General features: G+C 45.1%; 1 protein-coding gene across 3 annotated transcripts in view; it reads right to left on the bottom strand.

Moving 5' to 3' along the window:
• Positions 1-24,576, bottom strand: part of NID1 (nidogen 1) — a 95,359-nt gene that overhangs the window by 20,308 nt on the left and 50,475 nt on the right. For 2 of the 3 annotated variants that reach the window (XM_032608237.1, XM_032608236.1), the window contains exons 11-13: positions 19,623-19,772; positions 18,103-18,225; positions 100-318 (exon numbers count right to left, since the gene is read on the bottom strand). In XM_032608237.1, coding sequence (XP_032464128.1) covers positions 100-318; positions 18,103-18,225; positions 19,623-19,772 — 492 coding nt within the window. The remainder of the gene's footprint in view (positions 1-99; positions 319-18,102; positions 18,226-19,622; positions 19,773-24,576) is intronic. The other variant, XM_032608238.1, reaches the window with a different exon arrangement.

Here is a 24,576-nt window from a genome sequence, read left to right on the forward strand (position 1 = left end):
AGGGCAAGCAGAAAGTGCCGAGTGCACCTTTGGCAAGGGTCCCCAGCGATGCTCGCAGGTGCTGAGACTTCCTGTCTCCAGCACTGTCCTCTGACTTACACGGTGGCCTCATCCCGGGCGTGGTCCTGGTGCCCTCCACCTCGCGGCCGTCGCGGTCCACACACCAGCAGTAGCCAGTGCTGCCGTGGCACTGGGTGGGCGCGTAGTATCCGTGCTCATCACACTCGGGAACAAACAGTCCCGGAGGCCGGGGGCGCTGGGGGTCCACCGCCCCGAGGATGTGTTCTCGTTCATGCTGGCATCGGGTTTTCTCCACTTCTGTTAGAGAGGCGAGCAAAAGAGGGGTCATCAGCTCAAGTCCCCATATCCAACTCAGAACCTCAGGAGCTGCCTGTTCACTACTGAGTTTTGTTTCATTAATTTAAAAAAATGTTTAATTTATTTTTATTGAAGTATAGTTGATTTACAATGTTATATTAGTTTCAGGTGTACAACATAGTGATTCAAAATTTTTATAGATTATACTCCATTTAAAGTTATTATAAAATATTGGCTATACTCCCTATGCTATGCAATATATCCTTATAGCTTATTTAAAAAGATTTTTTTAATTTAATTTTTATTTTATATCGGAGAATAGTTGATTTACAATGTTGTTAGTTTCAGGTGTACAGCTAAGTAATTCAATTATACATATACATATGTCCATTCTTCAGATTCTTTTCCCATATAGGTTAATACAGAGTATTGAGCAGAGTTCCCTGTGCTATACAGTAGGTTCTTGTTGATGGTCTATTTTATATATAGTAGTGTGTATATATTAATCCCAAATGTTTTATTAATTTAAAAAAATTTAAACATCATTATTATTTAGTGAATTTAACGGTCAAGAAGAGTATATCTACATTTTCTTTTCCTTCCTAGGCCATGTTTTTTTTCAGTTTTGAAAAACTGAGGCAAACTGACATAACATAAAATCAACTCTTTTTTTTCTGGCAGCACCCCGCGGCTTGTGGGATCTTAGTTCCCCAACCAGGGATCAACCCCAGGCCCTCAGCAGTGAAAGCACCGGGTCCTAACCACTGGGCCGCCAGGGAAGTCCCCAAATCAACCACTTTACAGTGAACAATGCAGTGGCATTAGTACAGTCACAACGCTGAGTGACCGCCTCCTCCCTCTGGCACCAACGCATTTCCTCACCTCAAAAGGAAACCCCAGACCTATTAAATGGTTGTCTCCACTTCCTCCTTCATCCCGGCCCCTGGCAACCACCAGTCTGCATCTGTCTCTATGGATTTACCTATTCCATTTCACATAGATGGAATCATACAATATGCGACCTCTTGGGTCCGGCTGCGTTCACTCAGCAGAATGTTTTCAAGGTTCATCCATGTTGTAGCCATGTAATAGTACTTCATTATTTTTTTTTTTTAAGATTTTTTTGTGGGCGTGCAGTACGCAGGCCTCTCACTGTTGTGGCCTCTCCCGTTGCGGAGCACAGGCTCCGGACGCGCAGGCCCAGCGGCCACGGCCCACGGGCCCAGCCGCTCAGCGGCACACGGAATCCTCCCGGACTGGGGCACGAACCCGCGTCCCCTCCATCGGCAGGCATACTCTCAACCACTGAGCCACCAGGGAAGCCCTAAGATTTTTTATTTATTTATTTTCTTGGCTGCACCACGCGGCATGTGGGATCTTAGTTCCCCGACCAGAGATCGAACCCGCGGCCCCTGCAGTGGAAGCTCAGAGTCTTAGCCACTGGGACCGCCAGGGAAGTCCCAGTACTTCGTTCTTTTTTGTGGCTGAATAATATACTATTGCACGGCTACACCACATTTTGTTTATCCAGTCACCACTCGATGGACAGCACTGACATTTGTTTTAAGAAATTTCAAGTGTTTCTTAAATTTGTCCTCTTTATCATCACCAGCTTCTTGATTACCCACACCGAGTCTGGGTCAAAGATTTGGGGGACCAAAGATCACAGGGCACATTTACCAACATTTGTATGTTTCCTTTTAATTACGTGCTAATGTTTGGCATGAAACATGGCCTTTTGACTGTGTAACTCAGATCCCAAGGCTGGGAAATACTGCTCTATCTTTGGGAAATTGCTGATGAGAAGCTATGAACTGGAGTAAACTCCCATGTTTATAGAGTTGTAAGTGGCAGAGTTGCAGCTGCTTCCACCCTGGCTAGACTCCAGCCACCACAGCATCCAGCCAGGCCAGCGCTGCCATCATCTGTGCGGCAACCGCCACCCAAAGCGATGCCCAGACACTGCCAAGAGCCACTCTTCAGTCAAACTGAACCACGTCTGCCGCCCCTCTCCTGCGGGCCTTTCCATGCGCCGTTCATTGTGTGACTCCCCGCCCAGCCCCGCCTCCTGCCCGGTGAATCCTTCAAGAATCAGCTCAGCCATGTGCTTCTCGGGCCCTCCAAGAGCTCCCAGGATGATCTGGGCTCGCCCGCCCTGTGACTCTCATCACACTGATACTGAGACTCTAAGGCTGTTCCTGGTCTGTCTCCCTGAGCAGATTCTAGCCTCTGAGAAGGTAATGAGGGACTGCATCCCCTTAACCTTGACTTACGAAGCCCCTCCTGGGCTGGAGTGGGGGTGTTGTTACCCATCTGTTACTCATGGGAATAAACCCCAGGCCCTGCCCTCAAGGAGCTCCCAGTCTGGATGGAAGGGAACAAGCAAACACACAGTAACAATCCAATGAGTCAGTGTCTTGACACAAGAGCCCAGGACACAGCACGTACACACAAGAGGTCCTCTCTGTAGGGCTTGGAGAGCAAAGGCGTGCTGGAGTGCGTTTTTTTGATCTTTACTGGAAGATTGTGGTTATATAATCGAGGGCAGGGCTCCACTGACTTTTCCCGCTAAGGAGCAGAGAATAATTATTTTTGGTTATATGGGCCATATGGTCTCTGTCACAACTCAACTCTGTGGATGTGGCATGAAAGCATTCAAGTTTAATACATATTGTAAATGAATGAGTGTGCCAATAAAACTTTATTTACAAACAGTGGGCCAGATTTGGCCTGTGGGTCTGTAGCTGTCAACCCCTGCTCTAGGGCATTGCTAGTTACGTTAGGGAGAAATCTTATATAAATACTCTAAGTAATATATTAATGTGTATTAATAGATTACTGCGTTCATAATATATATATTGTAATAATAGAGTATATAATAATATATTACATATTTCACAGAATTTCGTGTCTGGAAAATGTTTTTGATCCTCAGTTCCACCACTTCTGGCCCTGTCAGCAATGCTGGCTGACCGGCGACGGCAGGAGTAACCAATCCCACGGTATTACTTGAGACGTGAGTAGAATGTGATGAGACAATGTGAACGGCTGGAGTTTTAAGTCTTGCACTCCAGCATTCATCTGTGACTGTATCTACACCAGATGACAGACGGAAAACAGGTCTGTGGGCCACAGATAATTTCGGGGAGTGAGTTAAGCTAACGTGTGTCACCGCTGCCATAACACGTCAGCGAGCAGGGGCCGTCCTAGGCACTGGGCATGTGGGTGCACAGGGCCCGGGGCTGGGCTAGGAATCCAGAGACCCGGGTTCTAGCGTTCATCTGTGACTGTATCACACAAGAGATCCTCTCTGTAGGGCTTGGAGAGCAAAGGCGTGCTGGAGTGCTTTTTCTGATCTTTACTGGAAGTTTGTGGTTATACAATCGAGGGCACGGCTCCACTGACTTTTCCCGCTAAGGGGCAGAGAATAAATATTTTTGCTTATGTGGGCCATATGGTCTCTGTCACAACTCAACTCTGTGGATGTGGCATGACAGCATCCAAGTTTAATACATATAGTAAGTGAATGAGAGTGTGTTCATCCGTGACTGTATCTACACCAGGCCTTCACAGTGCATTCGGTGATGTGTTTCCGATGAATGTTTAAAGTGCCTTTGTGCTGCCAATTCTCATGTCAGCCTGCTGAACGTGGCTGGCCCCTCGATTAGAAACAGTGAGCCTGCCAGAAAAGTGTGTGTTGAACCTGGGAGGGGAAACTGGGTCTGCTTTCTCTTTTGTCCCAGAGGCTAATATAAAAAACAAAAACAAAAGGCCCTACTGTATAGCACAGGGGACTATATACAATATCCCGTGCTAAACCATAATGGAAAAGAATATGAAAAAGAATGTATATATGTGTGTAACTGAGCCACTTTGCTGCACAGCAGAAATTAACACACTGTAAATCAACTACACTTCAATTAAAAAAGTAAAATTAAAAACAACAACAACAAAACGTATTTGTTGTAGGAAGAGCCAAACAAAGATACCAATAAGCCATCTGGTTGATGATAAAAATGTTGGTTTTCTTCACTCTTGGATGTAGGGCTTGTTTACTTCCTCAGTATCTTACATTTGTACAGGGCTTTAGTTTCTGTACAAGCTGTCTATGCTCACACATCGTTCACTTAATTCTCACCATAATCCTATGCAACAGGCAGCTACGGTTTTGACGTCCAATGAGAGAACGGAAGCTCAGACTGGCTTCCCCAGGCCACAGCACTAGCGAGTGGCTCAGATCAAGCTAGAACCCGGGTCTCTGGATTCCTAGCCCAGCCCTGGGCCCTCTGCACCCACATGCCCAGTGCCTAGGACACCCCCCACACACTGAATGTGTTATGGCAACGGTGACACACACAAGTTAGCTTAACACACACCCCAAAATTGTCTGTGGCCCACAGACTTGTTTCCCTTCCATCAACGTATGTATATGGTGCCGCCTTTCCAGCTAGAAAACAGGCTTGGTATTCTGTGTACTGTCAACCAAATGAAACTTTTAAGGGAGGAAGGGGTACCTCCCTTGTACGTGGCTGACAGTTTTGGGTTAGCCAATACACAAAATCTCAAGTGATCTAGGATTTCCAGTGGAGCTGTATCTCAACTGTATCTTAAGTGCTGTATCTTGAACTTATATTAAGGTGGGGGAGACCTCAGTTGTGACTCAGGAAACAGAATTTCAAGTGTGTGTTTGTTTTGGTTTTTGTTTTTTGGCTGTGCTGCGTGGCTTGTGGGATCTCAGCTCCCCGACCAGGGATTGAACCTGCGCCCTCGGCAGTGAAAGCACCGAGTCCTAACCACTGGCCCGCCAGGGAAATTCCCCAAGTGTGTCTATGGAGAGCTGTGATATCACTGTGTTCCCTGGGATGGCTTCTCAGCCTGGCCCACAGCAGCCCCTGTGGGTGCCTCCTGCTCAAGGCTCCAGGCTCCCACAGGGAATGTCTCACTGTGGGTGGGGTGGGGAAGGGCTAATAAAGACACGTCGGCCTTGCTTCTGGTTGATAAAATAACTGAGGCAAGATTCTCTTTGTTCACCTAGTTTAATCTGCTCCGGGAGAGGAAGCATTCGAGACCTGATACTTACCCAGGGAACAGCAGGGAGTCTGGGGTGACTCTTCTCAAATTGGGGACAAAGAGAATGAGAGGAAAAGGAAATAGATGGAGAAGAAGAAAAGCACAGTTTTTGTCTCTTGATTTGCATCCCATTCCCTTGCCTGATTAAACTTCTTCCTAGGTGTTAATTCAAATAAATAACTCTTGTAGCCTCTGATATACTCAGTGGGATGGAGGAACTTGCTGGCGGCGGGGGGGGGGGGGGGGGGGGGTTCTGTTTATTCAACCTCTTCCTGCACAGTCCAGCCCCCTCCGTAAGGGGCCACCTGCTCCCGGTGGCACTGCCACACACACGCATCTTGGGATGAGCTAACGTGGGCGTGGTGAAACCATGCCTGGTCTCTGTTGGGTTTGAGATTTTGGGCTCCTAGCCTCATCTCATTCGCTGCCAAGTGGACCCTTGTTAGTCCAAGATTGCCAAGTTTCCAAGAATGGGAATTTACAAGTAAAAGAACAATACCCATCTGATGTGAGGTTTACTAAGGACACCACCACAATCTCCACCACCGATGACGATGATGATGGTGGTAAAAAATCTCTCTACTTATGAACTCTCTTCAGGTCCCTTCCCAACATTTGCCCCCAATTCTTACAGGACTGGTGAGGAAGGAGAATGCCCAGAAAGGGGGAAATAAACTAGCAATTGGCAAAGGGCAAAAGGGGAGGGGAAGGCAGAAAGGTCATAAAGCATCAGGAAGAGAAAATGCACCTCTAGCCTGTGTGCCGTCTCATCGTGTGAAACTGTGTCTTTGGGTTTTACTCCTGTCTCCTCGCCCCACTCCCTGCATCCTTCCTCTCCTGATACCCCATTAGTGTAGGCCCCTTTTTTTTGGGGGGGGGCCCATTGTGTGGTTTGCAGGATCTTAGTTCCCCGACCGGGGATCGAACCCGTATCCCCCGCAGCGGAAGAGCAGAGTCCTAAAAACTGGGCTGCCAGGAAATTCCCTAGTGTGGGCTTTTTAAATTGGTGTATCTGTCAGATCAGGAACCCCATAGACCCTTGAATCATTTATGTATTTGTTATAAGCATTTACTGAAACCTCTGCGAGCCAGGTGCCCTGCAGGCTGTGGGCATCGTCGCTAGATACGAGGGCCCTGGGAGTTCACAGGACCCCACCAGGGTAACGCATTGTGAGAAGTGGCTGGTAGTGGTCGAACAGGCTGCTTGGGAGCCGAGAGGAGGACCACCTCGGTCAAGGGGTCACCTGACACCGAGGGCAATCAATCTACACCCCTAATACTCTGCGTGGTTGAACCCAGTGGCCTGGGTGTAGGACTCACCTCAAGCTGGAGGTTTTCAGGCCGTGCATGGAGGAGGATAAAGAAGCCAAGAAGTTCAGGATATTGGTGAGGGTGGTGACATGATGCTTCTTGGGGTTACGGTGAGAGGACTTCGAGAAAAAGAAGGGATGGAGAAGCTGACTTGGAAATGAGGCTGTGTGAGGCTACAAGGCAGGGAGGTGGTGGCCAGAGGGGGCCACGGGCCTCAAGACCATAGGAGTTCTCCAGCCTCTGGGCGCCTGGTTTTCGGGATCCTCTACGCCCTGACCTCACCTGAGGCTGCTTAACAGTATCTTGTCCCCACTGTTCCTCCCCATCTCCTGTTCAAATCCTACCCATCTTCCAAGGCCAAATCCTACTTCTCACGCTTTCCCTCACTTCCCTAGCCCACCTGGATCTCCCCTCCCAGCCACTAGTTGCCACTTACAGACCCGCTATAGTTTCAAGCGCTCTCTTTTCCTGCCCAGGGACAGTGTGAGCTCCTCCCGAGCGCAGACATCACTGTTTATGTGCCGAGTACAGTGAAAGGCACATCACAGATGCTTAAGAAATATTTAGCAGTTGATCTTGGCTAGTTAGCCAGGTGCCTTGGGCAAGTTAGGTAGCCTCTCTAAACCCTCATCCACTCAATGAGGTTAATCGTACCCCCAATGACACATACCAGCCAGTGATGGAGAAAACTAAGAGGTGTGGTATCCTGGACACCAAAAGAAGAAAGTGTTTTAGGCGGGAAGGTGAGGTCAACTGTACCAAGCGCTGCTAAGAAACGGGGGCGGGGCTAAGATCTAACAAAGTGAAGGTCATTGCTGACTTTTACAGGAGCAGTTCCAGGGTGGGGAGGGCGGTTGGGGGACGGTAGGGCAAAGCTGGCTGCAGTGGTGAAACCGAGCAGGACCCTGTGTGGCTCCTGGGCACAAAAGCCTTCCTGTGTCCCCCCATTTCTTAATTACAGGAAATAGGCTTCATTCAGCCTCCAAGACCTTCCCTGAGTTCCAAGGGGCAGGTTCAGACCATTGCTAATCAGGGAAGGGAGGGGATGCAGAGACAAGAGAGGAACAGTCAAGAAACAATAGCGCAGCCTTGGGGCAGGGTCCGGGTTCCCCCTCAAGGGATACACAGAACAGTATCTTTTAGCTGTTTTGCAGACACTGAAACCCTCACCAGATGGAAGAAGTTAACTGTTGGCTGCCCACAAGCACATAGACTCCAGACTGGTTGGAACCAGAAGGTTGATGATGCAGACTCCCGCTTACCTCACCACCAACCAATCAGAGGAAGGTCCACGAGCTGATCACACCCTCTTTGAACCATTGCTATAAAACTCCTCACTACTCCCTCCAGGTCAGGACACACAGTATTGAGGGCATTAGCCCGCTGTGTCCCCCTTTGCCTGGCAAAGCAATAAAGCTCTTCTTTTCTACTTCACCCAAAACTCTGTCTCCGAGATATAATTGGGTATCGGGGTACAGAGGCTGGATTTGGCTTCAGTAGTTCAAGAGGGAATGGGAGGCTCTGGGAAGAGGGTAACAGCCTAGTTTTAGAATCTAATTACAGACAGAATAGCTACAAAAGCCATGGGCAACATTTACAATGAAACGAGGTGACCAGGTTGTCCTATAAACCCCCAAACACAAGCAGGGGTCACAAAGCCCCCCTGGTGTCAGTGTCTGTGTAGAGAAAGGAGAGGGAAGTGGCAGGGCATCTAACAGTTCTGGGAACAGGAGAACCCAAAGAGCTAACAGGTGCTCAGCTGGAAAGCGGGCCAATTTGAAAATGGCAGCTGAAACTTTGGAGGGATTTTTCTACTCCAAGGTGGAATGTAAAGCCAACAGCAGCTGGAAGATCTAGCCCCTACTGGGGAGAAAGTGCTGGGAATGGAATCAAAACTAAGGAGGATGAAGATGGCACGTACAAGGAAAGAGAAGGTCCGGCAGGGGAGGGGAGCAGAGCCAGGAAATTGTAATGTAAGCTGAAATATTTTTAAACACTTCACCAAAAGAGCAGAAGAGGAAGCTCTGTGTCACTAGAAAAAGTTATCTGCACCAAGCTTCTTTCAGAAAGTTCAGGAAAACTAAAACTCTCATAAAAATGAACAACAGAAAAGTATGGAAGGCAAATTCAACACAAAGTTACTACAAGGAAAAAGGATATAAAAGGATAGTCAGGAGTACAACAACCCTACAGAGAGTGAAAGCTTGCCAAAACAATGTGCTAACGGATCAAAACTGTAATCGTCTATTGGGTTGGCCAAAAAGTTCGTTAGGGTTTTTCTGTAAGATATTATGAAAAAACCCAAAAGAACCTTTGGCCCGCCCAATATTTCAAGTTAAGCGAAAAGACAGTAGAAAATGATTAAAAAAACAGGAAAGAACAAAATGAATCAGCATTTGAAAAACTCAAAAATGAGGCAACAGAATTCAGGAAAGAAGTAGAAACTTTTAACAAAGAATCATTTCAGGAATGAAGACTCAACTAGACGGAACACAAAGTGAATAAACAGAACAGAGTATGCCTTAGGAGAAACAGAAGGTGGAAGCAAGGAAAACGTTTAAAGAAAAAAAGAAAGGATATCAAACAAATTTAGGAGATTCGGGCGAATACTGGAGACAGGCAAAGAAGGTTCAATACGCAAAATGAAGTCCCTAAAAAATAACCCAAAGCAAAAGGAAAGAGAACAAATACTAAAACTAAAATTCCAGAAAACTTTCCTGAAATTAAAAGATGCGAAATGACAAACTGAAAAAGCACACCGTGTAACTAAGACCCAGAAAAACCAACACCAAGTCATATTCTAGTAAACCTGTTGAACTTTTGAAGGGAACTATGCAAGAGAAAGAAAAAAAAATCCTTTGGGCGTCCAGGTAAGAAGGGGGAAATTATCTTCCGATGATCATTTGCCCTTTGGACAGCCATGCTTTATGTCAGAGGAATATTTGAGATAGTCAGAGAAAGAAAATGAACCAAGGAATACTGTTTTCATGAGCCCTTCCCAAGAAATTTACTAGAGAACAAGCTTCTGACAACCAAATAACTAGAGAGGCATTGACGTAAGGACTGGTAACAAGCAATAAAGAGTGACTTGCTGAACTAAGACCCAATGAGCGTTCGAAGTGAGAGAACATAGGGACTTCCCTGTCGGTCCGGTGGTTAAGACTCCATGCTTCTACTGCAGGGGGTGTGGGTTTGATCCCTGGTTGGTTAACTAAGATCCCACGTGCTGCAGAGCGCAGCCAAAAAACAAAAACAAACAAAGTGAGAGAATATAGTAGGTGTTGGTTACACGTACATGCCCAGGCAATGTAGATATAACTACAAAAATAGGAGGGCACGTGCAAAAAATTTTAATTGTTCTAAGAAATTGTATTGGTGGTATGTAGTATTTGAATTCTCAGCCTGTTATGTGTGTAGTGAAATAAAGTAAATACGGACTTATGGTCTATTCTAATTCTTACATCCACTGTGCCCTTGAGAACCAGAATTCTCAGTGTGGAAGAAAGGAGATATGGATATAATCTAGACGGGGTAAAGGAAAAACGCTGTGGTCATGTACCTGAATTGGAACTATCAACACGGACTCATGAATTCCTAGCTCTGTCTGAACATTTCTACTACTTAGATTGTGGTCCTGCAATGCTATTTCCCACTAAAAGAAGAGCTTCATGGAAAAAAGGCTGGTTCTAGTTCAGAGAGCAAGGAATATATTAAAGACCACAGCAGACCCTCTGTATCTGCAAGGTTCCACATCCTTGGATTCAACCAACTACAGATCGAATATATTAGAAAAAAAATCCCAGAAAGTTCCAAAAAGCAAAATTTGAATTTGCCACACAATTTACATAGCATTTTCGTTGTATTTACAACTATTTACATATCATTTACATTATTTTTACAATTTTTTACATAGCATTTACATTGTATTTATAATTATTTACATACCATTTACATTGTATTAGGTATTGTAAGTAATCTAGAGATGATTTAAAGTATCGGGGAGGATGTGGATAGGTTATATGAAAATACTACACCATTTTATACAAGATATTTGAGCATCTGTGGATTTTACTATCCTCAGGGGTTCTGCAACCAGACCCCCATGGATACAGAGGGTTGACTATACTAGGATCATGTCAAAAGGACCAGAGGCCAAATTGAAGAGGTTCCCATGGGCCAAAGATGGGACTCTGAATCACAATGAGAATAATGATTACAACCAATCGATACCCATGAGTCTATAATGCTATTAAAAAACTAACAATTAATTAGCAAACTTCATTGGCTAATAAGTAATCAATCTGTTATCTTGTCAACCAGTAAGAAAAAAAAAAGGGAAAGATCCAAGCATTTATCCTGCCTTTTCTTTATGAGATGTACCACTGGGCATCCAAAGGGTAGATGAGGGTAAGCATTTCTTTATAAGTAGTCCAACTAATAAATGAAAAAAAAAACCCCACCATGATGATAGAATTAGACTACTGCCATTTTGTTACCCACTAAACATTAATGGACCTAAGCAATGAGCATCAATTCCAACTAATAAAGGAGAAAGAAATGATAGAATTAACATCTTACCATTTGCCACTCCCTGGAAATTAATGGATCTAGGACATAATCATTAATGGCTCCTAACATCACCTGGAGTGAGACAAGCAGACTTTATGCGCTTCTGATGTAAGGTAAGACCACCAATTGTCTTGCCAAAAGGACTGAACCCAAGTCTGATCAAGTCTCTGGACTCAGCTGCCAGTTTGCAGATGACATGGAAAACAGAGGAGCGTGTTGAACTGCCCCAGACTGTGGGAAACTACAGCTCAAAAGTCTTGGGCTCTTCAACAGATAAACTTCAAGGACAAGAAAGGGATGGCAGGGAGAACTAGAGATAGAAAAACGAGCAACTCTAAATCTATAGTGTCTAGGAATGTACATGTACGATGAAACAAGAAATGCAAGGAAGTGATTTCTGTGAAGGTGATGTTGGTGGTTACTTTTGGAGAGAAGGAGAAGGCAATGACTGGAACAGAGCACCTGCAGCAGCTTCTGGGGCTGCTGGTAAAGTTCTATTTCTTGACCTGAGTGGTAGTCACATGGGGGTTCACCTTAGCTATCCATCCTTGAGCTATCCATCTGTTCTATACGACTTTCTGCATCTATGTTTTATCTTACAATAAAACGGTAGAAAAAAGGAGAGAAAATGGGAGAAGAGGAAGTGGAAGTAGAACTCCAGACAACCCTCATGAGGAATTAAACACTATAAAAGGGAGGAGGAATGGGACGGCAGTTGGGGAGGGGTGGAGGCTCAAGGGAAGTCCTCATTTGTGTCTTTTTTTTTTTTTTTTTTTTTTTTTTTGCGGTACACGGGCCTCTCACTGTTGTGGCCTCTCCCGTTGCAGAGCACAGGCTCCGGACGCGCAGGCTCAGCGGCCACAGCTCACTGGCCCAGCCGCTCCGCGGCATGTGGGATCCTCCCGGACCGGGGCACGAACCCGCGTCCCCTGCATCGGCAGGCGGACTCTCAACCACTGCGCCACCAGGGAAGCCCCTCATTTGTGTCTTTTAGATGAGAAATGGCTTCTCTGCAGGCTGACTGGAATTATCCAGTAGAAATGGAAAGAATAACCATCCAGGATGGGGGAGGCTACCGCAGGAATGGCAATTTCATCTCAGACAAACAATAATCTGGCACATTAAATTAATGTTGATTGGAAATATATGATTTGACATTTGGTTAGTATTTAATATGCAAATGTGTTTTGCTTTTATAGTTATAAAAGACGTTGATACCTAGATTTCTCCATAATAATCTAAGCCAACCCTGGAGATCTTAAAAATGTTTTTCTTTCAAAAAGGGTCTTACGCAATTTTGAGAAAAGTTGCTTTAGAAAATTCTTTTCTATAAAGAGTTCAAGAAACCTTTTGTAAACTAAGAAATTATTCAGACCTCATGTTCCTTATTTACAAAATAAAGGAGATGAATTACAGAATTTCTGGAGCCCTTTCCAGCTCTCAGTGGGAAATTCAAGTTTTCTAACAGTGGGTTTGCTTGAAACAAAGTGCAAACTGTAACACAAACAACAGACACAGAGCAAACAAAAGGTACATGTTAAATTCTTCCTCAGTTTTCCTCCCTTTACAATTGTATTATCTTAAATGTTTTCCTCTTTCCATGCAGCCTTACTTTCTGAACTCTTTAATTACCTTTCTGTCTATAAATGGCTATGGATCTGGAAGCAGTAAGCTGGTAAGCGTGCCTGGTGCCAAGTGTAAAGAAAAGTGATCAAGCATCCCCAGGTTTGGTACTTGTCCTTAAAAATTCGGGCTTTACATCTCTAGCCCAGGATTCTTCATACTCCTCTTTCATCCTCTAATAAGCTCTCCTATATTCCAAACCTCTACCCAGTTCCATTCCCCCAGACCTGTCACCTCCTCATATTCCCACACTTAGGTAGTTCCCTTTCATACTGTAGGAGGGTTGGCCTGTGACTAACAGTATCAGCAGAAGTGACAGCATTGTCATTTCCAAGGTTAGGTTACAAAAGACTGTGGCTTCCATAAAAAAAAGAATGAAATCATGCCATTTGTGGCAACATGGATGGACCTAGAGATTATCATACTAAGTGAAATAAGTCAGAGAAAGACAAACATATATCACTTATATGTGGAATCTAAAAAAAAATGATACAAATGAACTTATTTACAAAACAGACTCACAGACATAGAAAACAAATTTATGGTTACCAAAGGGGAAAGGGGTGGGGGAGGGATAAATTAGGAGTTTGGGATTAACAGATACAGACCACTATATATAAAATAGGGAAACAATAAGGACTACTGTATAGCACAGGGAAATATATTCAGTAACCTGTAATAACCTATAATAGGAAAGAATCTGAAAAAGAATATATACATATACATATATATAACTGAATCACTTTGCTCTACACTTGAAACTAATACAACATTGTAAATTAACTATACTTCAATTTAAAAATGCAAAAAAAGAAAAAAATCTTAAAAAATTTTTTTTTGAAAAAGACTGTGGCTTCCATCTTGGGCACACTCCCCTTCCTTACTTGCTCTGGAGGGAGCCAGCCCAGGTCTTAAGCACACTTAGGCAGCTCCGTGGGGAGACCCGTGCTATGAGGAACTGAGGTCCTCCGTCCAACAGCCCATAAGGCCTGCCAACCACCATAGGGATCCTTCAGCCCCAGATGAATCTCAGAGAAGATGGTAGCCCGGCTAAGGTCTTGACAACAACCCCTTGAGATACCTTGAACCCAGATCACCCAGCTAAGCCCCTGAAATCCCTGCCCCACAGAAACTGTGAGATAATATACATTTACTGCTTTAAGCTGCTAACTTTGGGGGATAATTTGTTACACAGAAATAGATAGCTAACATGGCAGCTTTCAAACTTCCTGACCACAACCCATAGAAATGCTTTCCACTCTGCAATTCAGGACACACACGCATGCTTACACATACACACACATGCACACACTCAGCCATGCACTAGACAAGCATTCACAACTATTATTTCATGAAACAATACTTATTCTTACTGCATATATTCGGCATACTCTATTTTCCTGATTATTGTTTTCTTTTTCGTTCCATTCCATTTTAAAGAAAATGGTAATAGTGCCCCACTGAGCTAATTTCACAATCCACACATGCATTTTGGGCAAAGAGTGCAGAAGGACAGTGGGGAACAAATCATCATTTTTTTGGTTTTGTTTATCATTGTCTGATACTGCAGTAGCCATGACCTTAACTGACACACCCCTAAAGCTAGTTTAGTTTTTTATTTTTTTAAACTAGCCCCTCTGTATAGAGTAGGTACCCAAAACTGCTCAATGTCTAATCCCTACACTTCATTATGTTTGGTAATAGGAGTCCAGATAACACTACACTTAATTTTTCATTAATATTTCATTAACTATATAGTCACACAAAATTTAGAAAAATATGATGAAAACCTGTGTTCATATTCCAGCCGGGAAAAAAAAAAACATTAGAAATACAAATGCAGACCTTGTGCAGCCCTTCCCAACCCGAATTCCCTCTCCTACCATAGAAGTAACCTTTATCCTGAAGTTTTTGTTTCTCATTCCCATGCATGCGTTTTATAGTTTTATTGTATGTTTATACATATGCAGGTTTCTTTTCATACAGGCTTATATTTCATATAAATGGGATCATACTGCATATATCCTTTTATGACTATTTTTTTTAATACGTAAGAAGTAAATTTATTGAGAGAGAGACACACTCCGTAGACAGAGTGTGAGCCATCTCAGAAAGTGAGAGTCTTTTATGACTTTTTTATGCCCAACCTGCTGTGGAGATTTATCCATTAACTCTAGTTCACTCAGATTTATTTATTTACTTATTTATTATTTAATGTGTTCATTCATTCATTTATTTATTTGCTGCACCTCGCGGCTCGCATAATCTTAGTTCCGCAACCAGGGACTCAACCAGGGCCCTTGGCAGTGAAAGCGCGGAGTCCTAACCATGGACCGCTAGGCGATTCCCTCTAGTTCACTCATTTTAACTCCTGTATATTATTTCATGGTATGAATTGTACCCAGACTCATTTGTCCATTCCTCCTGCTGGTAGTCACTTAGATTTTTTTTTCTGTTATGAACAATACTCGATGGACACATGTATTTCTAGTGTACATTCTCTCTCGAGCATATAAATAGATGTTGAATTTCTTAAGGAAACTGGGTTAAATACCTAAATAATCCTAGCAAAGAACTCTGATTGGTTTTATCCTTGTCCCATTTTTGTATCCCAGACTACAGGTCTGGCTTTGTTTCTGTTTAGTCAATAGAGCCTCGAAAATGGGGCGAGGTGTCGGGTTAAAAGAACAAAAATAAAAAATGAAACATCTGCTTCCTTTTGAACTGGAGATGTGAAGGAAGCCTAAGGAGATAATGCCTTAGTCATTTTTAATAGCTGCTGGAATGTCTTAACTCAAATTATCATGAACTTTTCTCTGTGTAACCTGCCTATCAGAATCTGTGGGGAGAGCCGTGTCTTTTACCCATAATTTCAGGAACAAAAGGCTGATCCTGCCTGGGTTCATCTAGGCTGGGGATCAGCAAACTTTTTCTGTCAAGGGCCAGGTAGTAAATATTTCAGGCTTTACAGTCTCTACCACAACTACTGACCTCTGTCTTTAAGGAATGAAAACAGCCATAGGCTATTCATAAACTAGAGCATGAGTGTTCCAATAAAACTTTATTTACAAAAACAGGCAGTGGGCCAGATTTGACCTGCAAGTCATAGTTTGTTGAGTCCAGTCCTAAGCAGAAGAAAACAATTTAGACCAGCAATATGTAGTATTGTATATAGAAATTTAAACTTTAATCTGATATTCTTCTCCTTTTAGATGGTCAATTATCCTAAAAACTGGTCACACCCAGTCCTGTTGAGAGTGCCAATAAATAATTATCAATACTATTATACACTGCCGGTAGGAGAGGTGCATCCATTTATATCCTCAACAACTATAAAGAGCTATGAGCCCCAACAGCGGCCACGTACTCCACAGCATACTGGGGACATGAAAATAAAGTACACAGGCACCCTATGCTCAAGGCACTCAAGGCTAGTGAAGGGAGGCAGACATTGAAATGGCTTGTAATTGCTCAAAAAAGTGATGAAATGGAAATTTCCATGTATCTCTTATTGAAACATTGACAGTGGCATAAATATATTTTGCCAGCAACAGCAGCAGCAATTAAAGTAAGTAACAACTCAACTGGCTAACTGCAGTCGGAGGCGTCAGATACATCCTTAATCTCATGACAGGGTACCATGTGATTTCAGGAACTGAATCCAGGCTGGAGTCCATCGGGCTGACCTGGGTTTGAGACTTAGTTCTAGGACTTACTACCCCTGGGACCTTGATTGTGCTTTTATCTCTGCGTTTTAGCATCCTCTATGTAAATGGAAATAGTAATGGTACTTACTTTAAAGAGATGATTACGAACATTACATGAAATAGTGTAGGTAAAGCACCCAGAACACAGTAGGCTTCACGCAAATGGCAGCTAATTATACGTATTCATTCAACAGCATTTGTTGAGTGCCTCCTAAGTTCCAGGATCATTCCAGGTACTGAACTAGGGCTATCATTATCCTCATGATCTAATGAGATACCACGAAAGTCTCAACTTTAGGGCTTCCCCGGTGGCGCAGTGGTTGAGAGTCCGCCTGCCGATGCAGGGGACACGGGTTCGAGCCCTGGTCTGGGAGGATCCCACATGCCGCGGAGCAACTAGGCCCGTGAGCCACAACTACTGAGCCTGCGCGTCTGGAGCTTGTGCTCCGCAACAAGAGAGGCCACGATAGTGAGAGGCCCGCACACTGTGATGAAGAATGGCCCCCGCTTGCCACAACTAGAGAAAGCCCTCGCATAGAAACGAAGACCCAACACAGCAAAAATAAATAAGTTAATTAATAAACTCCTACCCCCAACATCTAAAAAAAAAAAAAAAATTCTCAACTTTAGAAGCTGCACAGTCCAGGTGTAATAGGTGGTACACCCAATTCTGTGGAGTCCTCAGCCTGCCTCTTCCCACAACTGGTGGCCCTTCACCTCCTCCACCCCACCCCAGCGCCATTCCCCGTGACTCTTAGGAATCTGTGATGGTTAATTTTAGGTGTCAACTTGACTGGGCCACAGGGTGCCCAGATATTTGGTCAAATATTACTCTGGGTGTTTCTCTGAGGGTGTTTCTGGCTGAGATTAACCTTTCACTCTGTAGACTGAGTAAAGCAGATGGCCTTCCCTTAGGTGGGTGGGCCTCATCCAATCAGTGGAGGGCCAGAATTGAACACAAAGGTGGACCCTTCCCCGAGTAAGAAGGAATTCTCCCTTCCTGATGACTTATGGATGGAACATGAGCTTCCTCCTGCCTTTGGATTCAGACACTGGCTGGGTCTCCAGCTTGCCAACTACAACCCCTGGGACTTGCCAACGTCTATAGTTGTGTGGGACAATTCCTTCTGATAAATCTCTTTAAATATATTTCTCTCTCTCTCGCTATATACACACACACACACACACACACACACACACACACATCCATTAGTTCTGTTTCTCTGCAGAACCCTAATACAGATAGCTCTTACCCTGTATTGCTCAAGTCACAGGGATGACCAGCCTCCAGGCTGCCAGCACAGTTCTGATCCAGGTGTGGGACCCCCAGAGTTGTGCAGTGTGCAACCCGCATTCTGAATACTGCAGCTGTACTCTGATCGCCCACCTCAACTCTCCACGGAGCCTCCCACGTCCCCACCTCGCCTTCTCTCCCAGGGCCATGTACTCAGTACTCATGGACAAGGTAATGACCCACCAACTCCAAACGTCCCCAACACCTTACCTCCAGGCACGCAATGGAAGCCGTCTCCCTGATAACCAGGTTTGCACTGGCACGTGAAGGACCCTGGAGTGTTGTAGCAGACGGCATCAGGGTGACATCGGCTTAGTTGGCATTCATCCACATCTGCAAGACAGCCACCAAGCCCAGGGATAGTGAGATTCCTTCTAGAATTCCTAGTTTCCAGAATAATATAAGCCACTCGCTCAACTTTTGGGGACTCAGTTTCTGATCTGGGAACAGTGATTTTGGAACTCATCAAACATTAATCATCAAAACACTAACTCCTCAATTTCTATCCAGTGTATTTACAAATGTGTTTCCCTTTGATGTTTTCATGAAAACTCAAGCATGCAAAAGGAAAAACGAGAGGATTTTTTTTCATTATTTCCTTCTCATCATAAACGAGAGCTTCAGAAATGTTTGAGTTTGGAGACAGATGATTAACTGCTTGACAGAAAAATCTCAAAGACCAGAGAAAATTCGCATGTTCAGTAACAAAGAGAAAGTATTTCAGAAATTATAATCTCTTAGAGAAGCTTGGACTTCCCAGAAATACTCCATGGTATAACGTTAAGTAATTTTGCAAACCAGGGGACCGGGGAACGGTGTTCAGTTATTTCACTTAAAATTATCTCTAAGAGCACCCTGGCTGCCAACAATGGACTGATCTGAGGTCTGAATTTTGTGGAACCATTTATTCTCTGCATCTGAAGTCATTTATTCAAAAAGGGGACTTCACATTTTTGGAACACAAGATTAGAGCAGGCCAGGTGAATGACTGTATGTATCTTATTAAATAAAAGGCTGGACTTTAAGCTCCATGTGTGTAAGGATTGTTTGTCTTTTCATGAAAGACAAACAATCTCCTCAGTCCCTAGCAGACAGCAGGTGTTTAATTATTGCCTGAACGAGCAAGTGACATGGAACAGAATGGTACAGGGAGGACAAGTGTCTTCCCCAATGAGAACAGCCCCCCAAAGAAAACACATAATTCAAATTACTAGAGATACAAAATACAGCCCATCTACTCAACAGAGTTGAGAGAAGAATTCTCTCTTTTTTTAAAAAATTTTATTTTATTATTTATTTTTGGCTGTGTTGGGTCTTTGTTGCTGTGCGCGGGCTTTCTCTAGTTGGGGCGAGTGGGGGCTACTCTTCGTTGCAGTGCACGGGCTTCTCATCACGGTGGCTTCTCTTGTTGCGGAGCATGGGCTCTAGGCGCGGGGCTCAGTAGTTGTGGCACATGGGCTCAGTAGTTGTGGCTCACGGGCTCTAGAGCACAGGCTCAGTAGTTGTGGCGCACGGGCTTAGTTGCTCTGCAGCATGTGGGATCTTCCCGGACCAGGGATCGAACACGTATCCCCTGCATTGGCAGGCAGATTCTTAACCACGGCGCCACCAGGGAAGCCCGAGAAGAATTCTCTTGAATTTGGAGTTGAGTCAGTAATTAGCATGTGGTAAGTATCACCCAGGGAATTTTTTCAGGTTACACAGGGAGGAAAGTCAGAGTGACCACGTACCTTGGCAGGCTCTGCCATCCCCAGAGAAGCCTGGCAGACAGGAGCAGGTGTAGGAGGAGCCTCCCAAATAGATGCACTGGGCCCGCTGAGAGATGTCACAGTCATGAAGGCCAGTCTCACAGTAGTTGATGGGGCGCTGGTCCACGACAGCTTCAGACAAAAGGTTGACACGCAATGTTTGGAAGAGTCCCCTGAGCAGTCCCAGGGCCCTTCCAAGCAGAGTAGTCCACTAAGGTGGACCATGCCTGGACCCCAGACCTCCAGACATCTCTTCAGGTTCATCCCTGCTCCCCGCTGGATGGTACCCCTGGCTCTCCTCCTGTTTCCTCCCACCTGGATCCCACCTCTGATAAGTCTTCACAGCCTGCCACTGCAGGGGGTCAACCGGCCGACTCTCGACCTCAGCTTCGCCCCAGGGCTCTGTCTCAGGCCACTCTCCACACCTGGTCCCCGAAACCCAACTTTCCCTTCATCTGGATGTGGAGGTGGAATCTGCAGGTAGACACGCTTCCCGCGGCACCTCTGTTGGTGGAGCGTTTGGAGCTGAGGATCTGAGACTTCCACGGTATCTTTGCCCTCGGCTCACTGGGCGGGTGGAATATTCACTACGAATGCCAAAGTCACCCACGTCCCACCAAGGAAGGTGAAATAAACTTTCCCAGGGAAGTGAGACAGGGATGGTAGAATGACTGTGGGCCTCTGGGGTGGGCAGCCCTGGGTTTCTACTAGGTGCATGAGTCCACCATATGGCTTTGGGTAAATCATATAACTTCTCGGAGCCACAATTTCTTCCTCTGTAGAACAGTTATGACTTCCAGCTTGCCAAGCATGGGGAGGCCCAGTAGATGGGACTATTATTTTCTAAAGGGTCCTGATGACAAGACTCAGAGAATGAGATTGTAGGAAGTAGGCATGTGACATAGAGGCTAGAAAATCATACCCCATCTTGTGCTGTTGCCTCAAGATGAAAGTCAAGGACTAAGGTCTAGGGGGTGATTTCCAACAGCTGGTTCAGATACTCTGGGGTTTGTAAGGCACTTTAACTTCTGGTCTTAAAGCTCTAAGGCCCAGGTCAAAGTCCTGGCCCTCACGATGCCAGAACAGAACACTTTCTTCCTGCAAGGAGGCCCTCAGGGTTTAGATTATCCTGGATACAGGAGGACTCCTCAACTTTATCCTCAATGAGTCCTCCCAAGATTAATTCCAGTTCATCCTGCCTCAAGTGCTTCGGCAGAGAGAGCGCCAAGCACTGTCAGGGGACAGGTAAAGAAGAGGATCCTCTTCAAAGGTCTGCGCCCATGAGAGGTTAGCAAAGTACCGTATTGGTGGATGGAGGCCCAGCCTGTGGACTCAGCTGTTTAGACTCCTGAAGTTGGACTGTTAACTAACTCCCATGGGACAGGGACCATGGAACCAAGTCTGTGGGCCAAAGGGTTACTGGATTTTAAATTGCTACAAGTGGTCCAAATTTCTTTCCACACAACAGTAGCCCAGATTACACTGAACCAAACCAAGGACACACTGTTTCCTTGGGCCACTCCTGTCTTCTCTCACTTTTCATCGTTTCTAACATTCTTCGTCTCTCCAGGGTCCTCTTTCCCCCAACTCCTTCGGCTCACAAAGTGTGAAAGGGACACTCTCGGAGAAGTGGGACCAAAAAAAATGTAGGGGAAATATACCCAGACAGAACAACCAGGAAAGGAGTCTCACTTCTCTTCCATAAAATATTCATGTCATTAGAGTGCATAAGTGACCATTTTACACATTGTGTTCGCTCCAGCCTCACTGTGCCCCACCCTTGGTAACAGGGGAGAACCTTGCTGCAACATGGGTAGGTCCTAATGTCCCCTGCCCTGCCATTACCTTCACCTTTGCTTCTTTTTTTTGGCCAAGCCGCTTGGCTTACAGGATCTCAGTTCCCCGACCAGGAACTGAGCCCCGGGCCCACGGCAGTGAAAGTGCAGAGTCCTAACCACTGGACCGCCAGGGAATTCCCACACCTATGCTTCTATAATCCTCAATCCCTTCCTAGAAAAGGGTAGTTTATAATTTAATTTTTTTTAATTTATTAATTTATTTATTTTTGGCTGCGTTGGGTCTTCATTGCTTTCCCTAGGCTTTCTCTAGTTGCGGTAAGCAGGGGTTACTCTTCGTTGCGGTGCGCGGGCTTCTCATTGTGGTGTCTTCTCTTGTTGTGGAGCACGGGCTCTAGGTGTGCGGGCTGCAATAGCTGTGGCTCGCGGGCTTAGTAGTTGGGGTGCACGGGCTTAGTTGCTCTGTGGCATGTGGGATCTTCCCGGACCAGGGTTCTAACCCATGTCCCCTGCATTGGCAGGTGGATTCTTAACCACTGCGCCAGCAGGGATGCCCCTATAATTTAATTTTTTAAATCACGTTTTCCTTTATGTAAGACCATTTTTCACGCCAGAGCAATTTTCTTCTGAGGGAAGCTTTAGAACTTTACAACTCCAAACAATTTAGTTCTACCTTTTTCATTTTCAAAGTATACAAAGCATTTTTTTTCTTTTTCTTTCTTTATTTTTTTAACATCTTTATTGGAGTAGAATTGCTTTACAGTGGTGTGTTAGTTTCTGCTGTATAACAAAGTGAATCGGCTATACGTATACATATACCCCCATATCCCCTCCCTCTTGAGTCTCCCTCCCACCCTCCCTATCCCACCCCTCTAGGTGGTCACAAAGCACCGAGCTGATCTCCCTGTGCTATGCGGCTGCTTCCCACTAGCTATCTATTTTACATTTGGCAGTGTATATTTTTAAGCAAAATATACAACAACACGAAGGAGACCTTTTCACTGATTTACACAAGAGCGGCCACCAGCACATCCAGCTGTGCTTCCCTCAAAGGCTCCTAACCCCGCAGGCTGGCAATCTCCTACAATTCTCACACTGCCTGTCAACTAGCAGGGGTACAGGGTGGGAGGGAGGGGAAAGTTTTGGAGAGGACAGAAAATCAGGCTCAAAATGGGATTTAAAACCGGTATGGAGGTTCCTTAAAAAACTAAAAATAGAATTCCCACATGACCCAGCAATCCCATTACTGGGCATATACCCAGAGAAAACCATAATTCAAAAGGAGACATGCACCCCAATGTTCATTGCAGCACTACTTACAATAGCCAGGTCATGGAAGCAACCTAAGTGCCCATCAATAGATGAATAGATAAAGAAGATGTGGCACATATATACAATGGAATATTACTCAGCCATAAAAAGGAACGAAATTGGGTCATTTGTAGAGACGTGGATGGATCTAGAGACTGTCATACAGAGTGAAGTAAGTCAGAAAGAGAAAAACAAATAACGTATATTAACGCATATATGTGGAACCTAGAAAAATGGTACAGATGAACCGGTTTGCAGGGCAGAAAGTGAGACACAGATGTAGAGCACAAACATATGGACACCAAGGGGGGAAAGTGGCGGGGTGGGTGGAGGTGGTGGTGGGATGAATTGGGAGACTGGATTGACATATATACACTACTATGTATAAAACAGATTAACTAGTGAAAACCTACTGTATAGCACAGGGAATTCTACTCAGTGCTCTGCGGTGACCTAAATGGGAAGGAAATCCAAAAAAGAGGGGATATATGTATACGTATAGCTGATTCACTTTGCTGTACAGCAAAAAACACATTGTAAAGCAACTATACTCCCATAAAAGTTAATTTTAAAAAATTAATTATAATTACATGGTCAGTTGGGGGTTTTACTTTTCTAGCTCCTGCATTTCTGAAGAGAACCCTGGACTGTGACCTGGCATGGGCAGAGCCGAGGAACTGCCCTGAGATGCTGCCACCCAATGTGACATTGGTCCCCGAGAGACACCTGCAAGGCTGGCTGGGGCCAGGAAATGAGACAACGCGGAGAAGGGAGGTGATGCCAAGAAGGAAGGACAAAACGAGGGAAAGAAGCCACGTGTTACAAGGAGAGAAAAGGGCGGGGAATAAAGAGCCTTTAGGAGAGTGGTTTCACAGCCTCTAGTTACTTTAAGTTCTGAGAAAAAGATCACAAAGATGAATGATTCACAATAATTTTTCCTAGCAACATGACAAGAGAGGGAGGGGGAGAACAGGAATGCTGGGTGAGCCAGGCTCAGCCTTTAGCCTAAGCCCAGCCCTGTTCCCCCGACCGATGGGCAGGTGCATGGTGCCGTGTACTGTACAACTCGGGGTCCCAACCTGCCCATGCTCCGTACAGGCCACGTATCACAGGGGGCAACTGTATCTACACATAAAGGTGATTTGCAGGCCAGCTGAGGCTCTTTTCCTTTGTGTCAGCATACTTTGCACATTCCAATTAACTAAAAGTTTGCACCCAGTGGAAAAGAGAAAGTCACAGGCTTGCAGAACATGACAAAGATGGAAATCCACAAAGCAGCCCCTCCCCTAATGGATACCCATCCTCATGGAAAGACAGTCACCTCTGGCCATCCACACACCCTGCATGAGCGCCCAGCCCCTCACAGCTGTCAGGACACAGAGCCGGCCTCCTAAACCATCCAGATTCTTTCCTCATCCTTCCCTGCTCTGACCTGACAGACATCCGTCCCAGCCTGGGCTTCGACCCAGGACATAGCTTTAACAAGGAATTCCGGGAGAGTGAAACTGACCAGTAAATTATCCAGTGAGGAGCCAGACTCTGTGCGTGAATGCATTCAGGCAGACTTGGTTTCAGGCAGTGAGCCATCTCTCTATGAGGTAAGTCTCAAAGGAGCCAATTAAAAGAGGCAAAAAGCCAAGTGGGATGGAATTGCACAGGGGGCCACAGGCAGGGGGAGAATCAGGAAACCTAGATGCCAGGTCTTGGTGGAACTTAATGATCTTCAGGTGGTTTTCACACTTGCTTCTGAGAGGCGGGAATCCATTATTCAAACAAAATCTTACTCAGAAATTGATATACAGGAAAGTGAAATAGTCCTTGCCTCCCCA

Source organism: Phocoena sinus, chromosome 16 (genome assembly GCF_008692025.1).
Source record: "Phocoena sinus isolate mPhoSin1 chromosome 16, mPhoSin1.pri, whole genome shotgun sequence".
NCBI lineage: Eukaryota > Metazoa > Chordata > Mammalia > Artiodactyla > Phocoenidae > Phocoena > Phocoena sinus.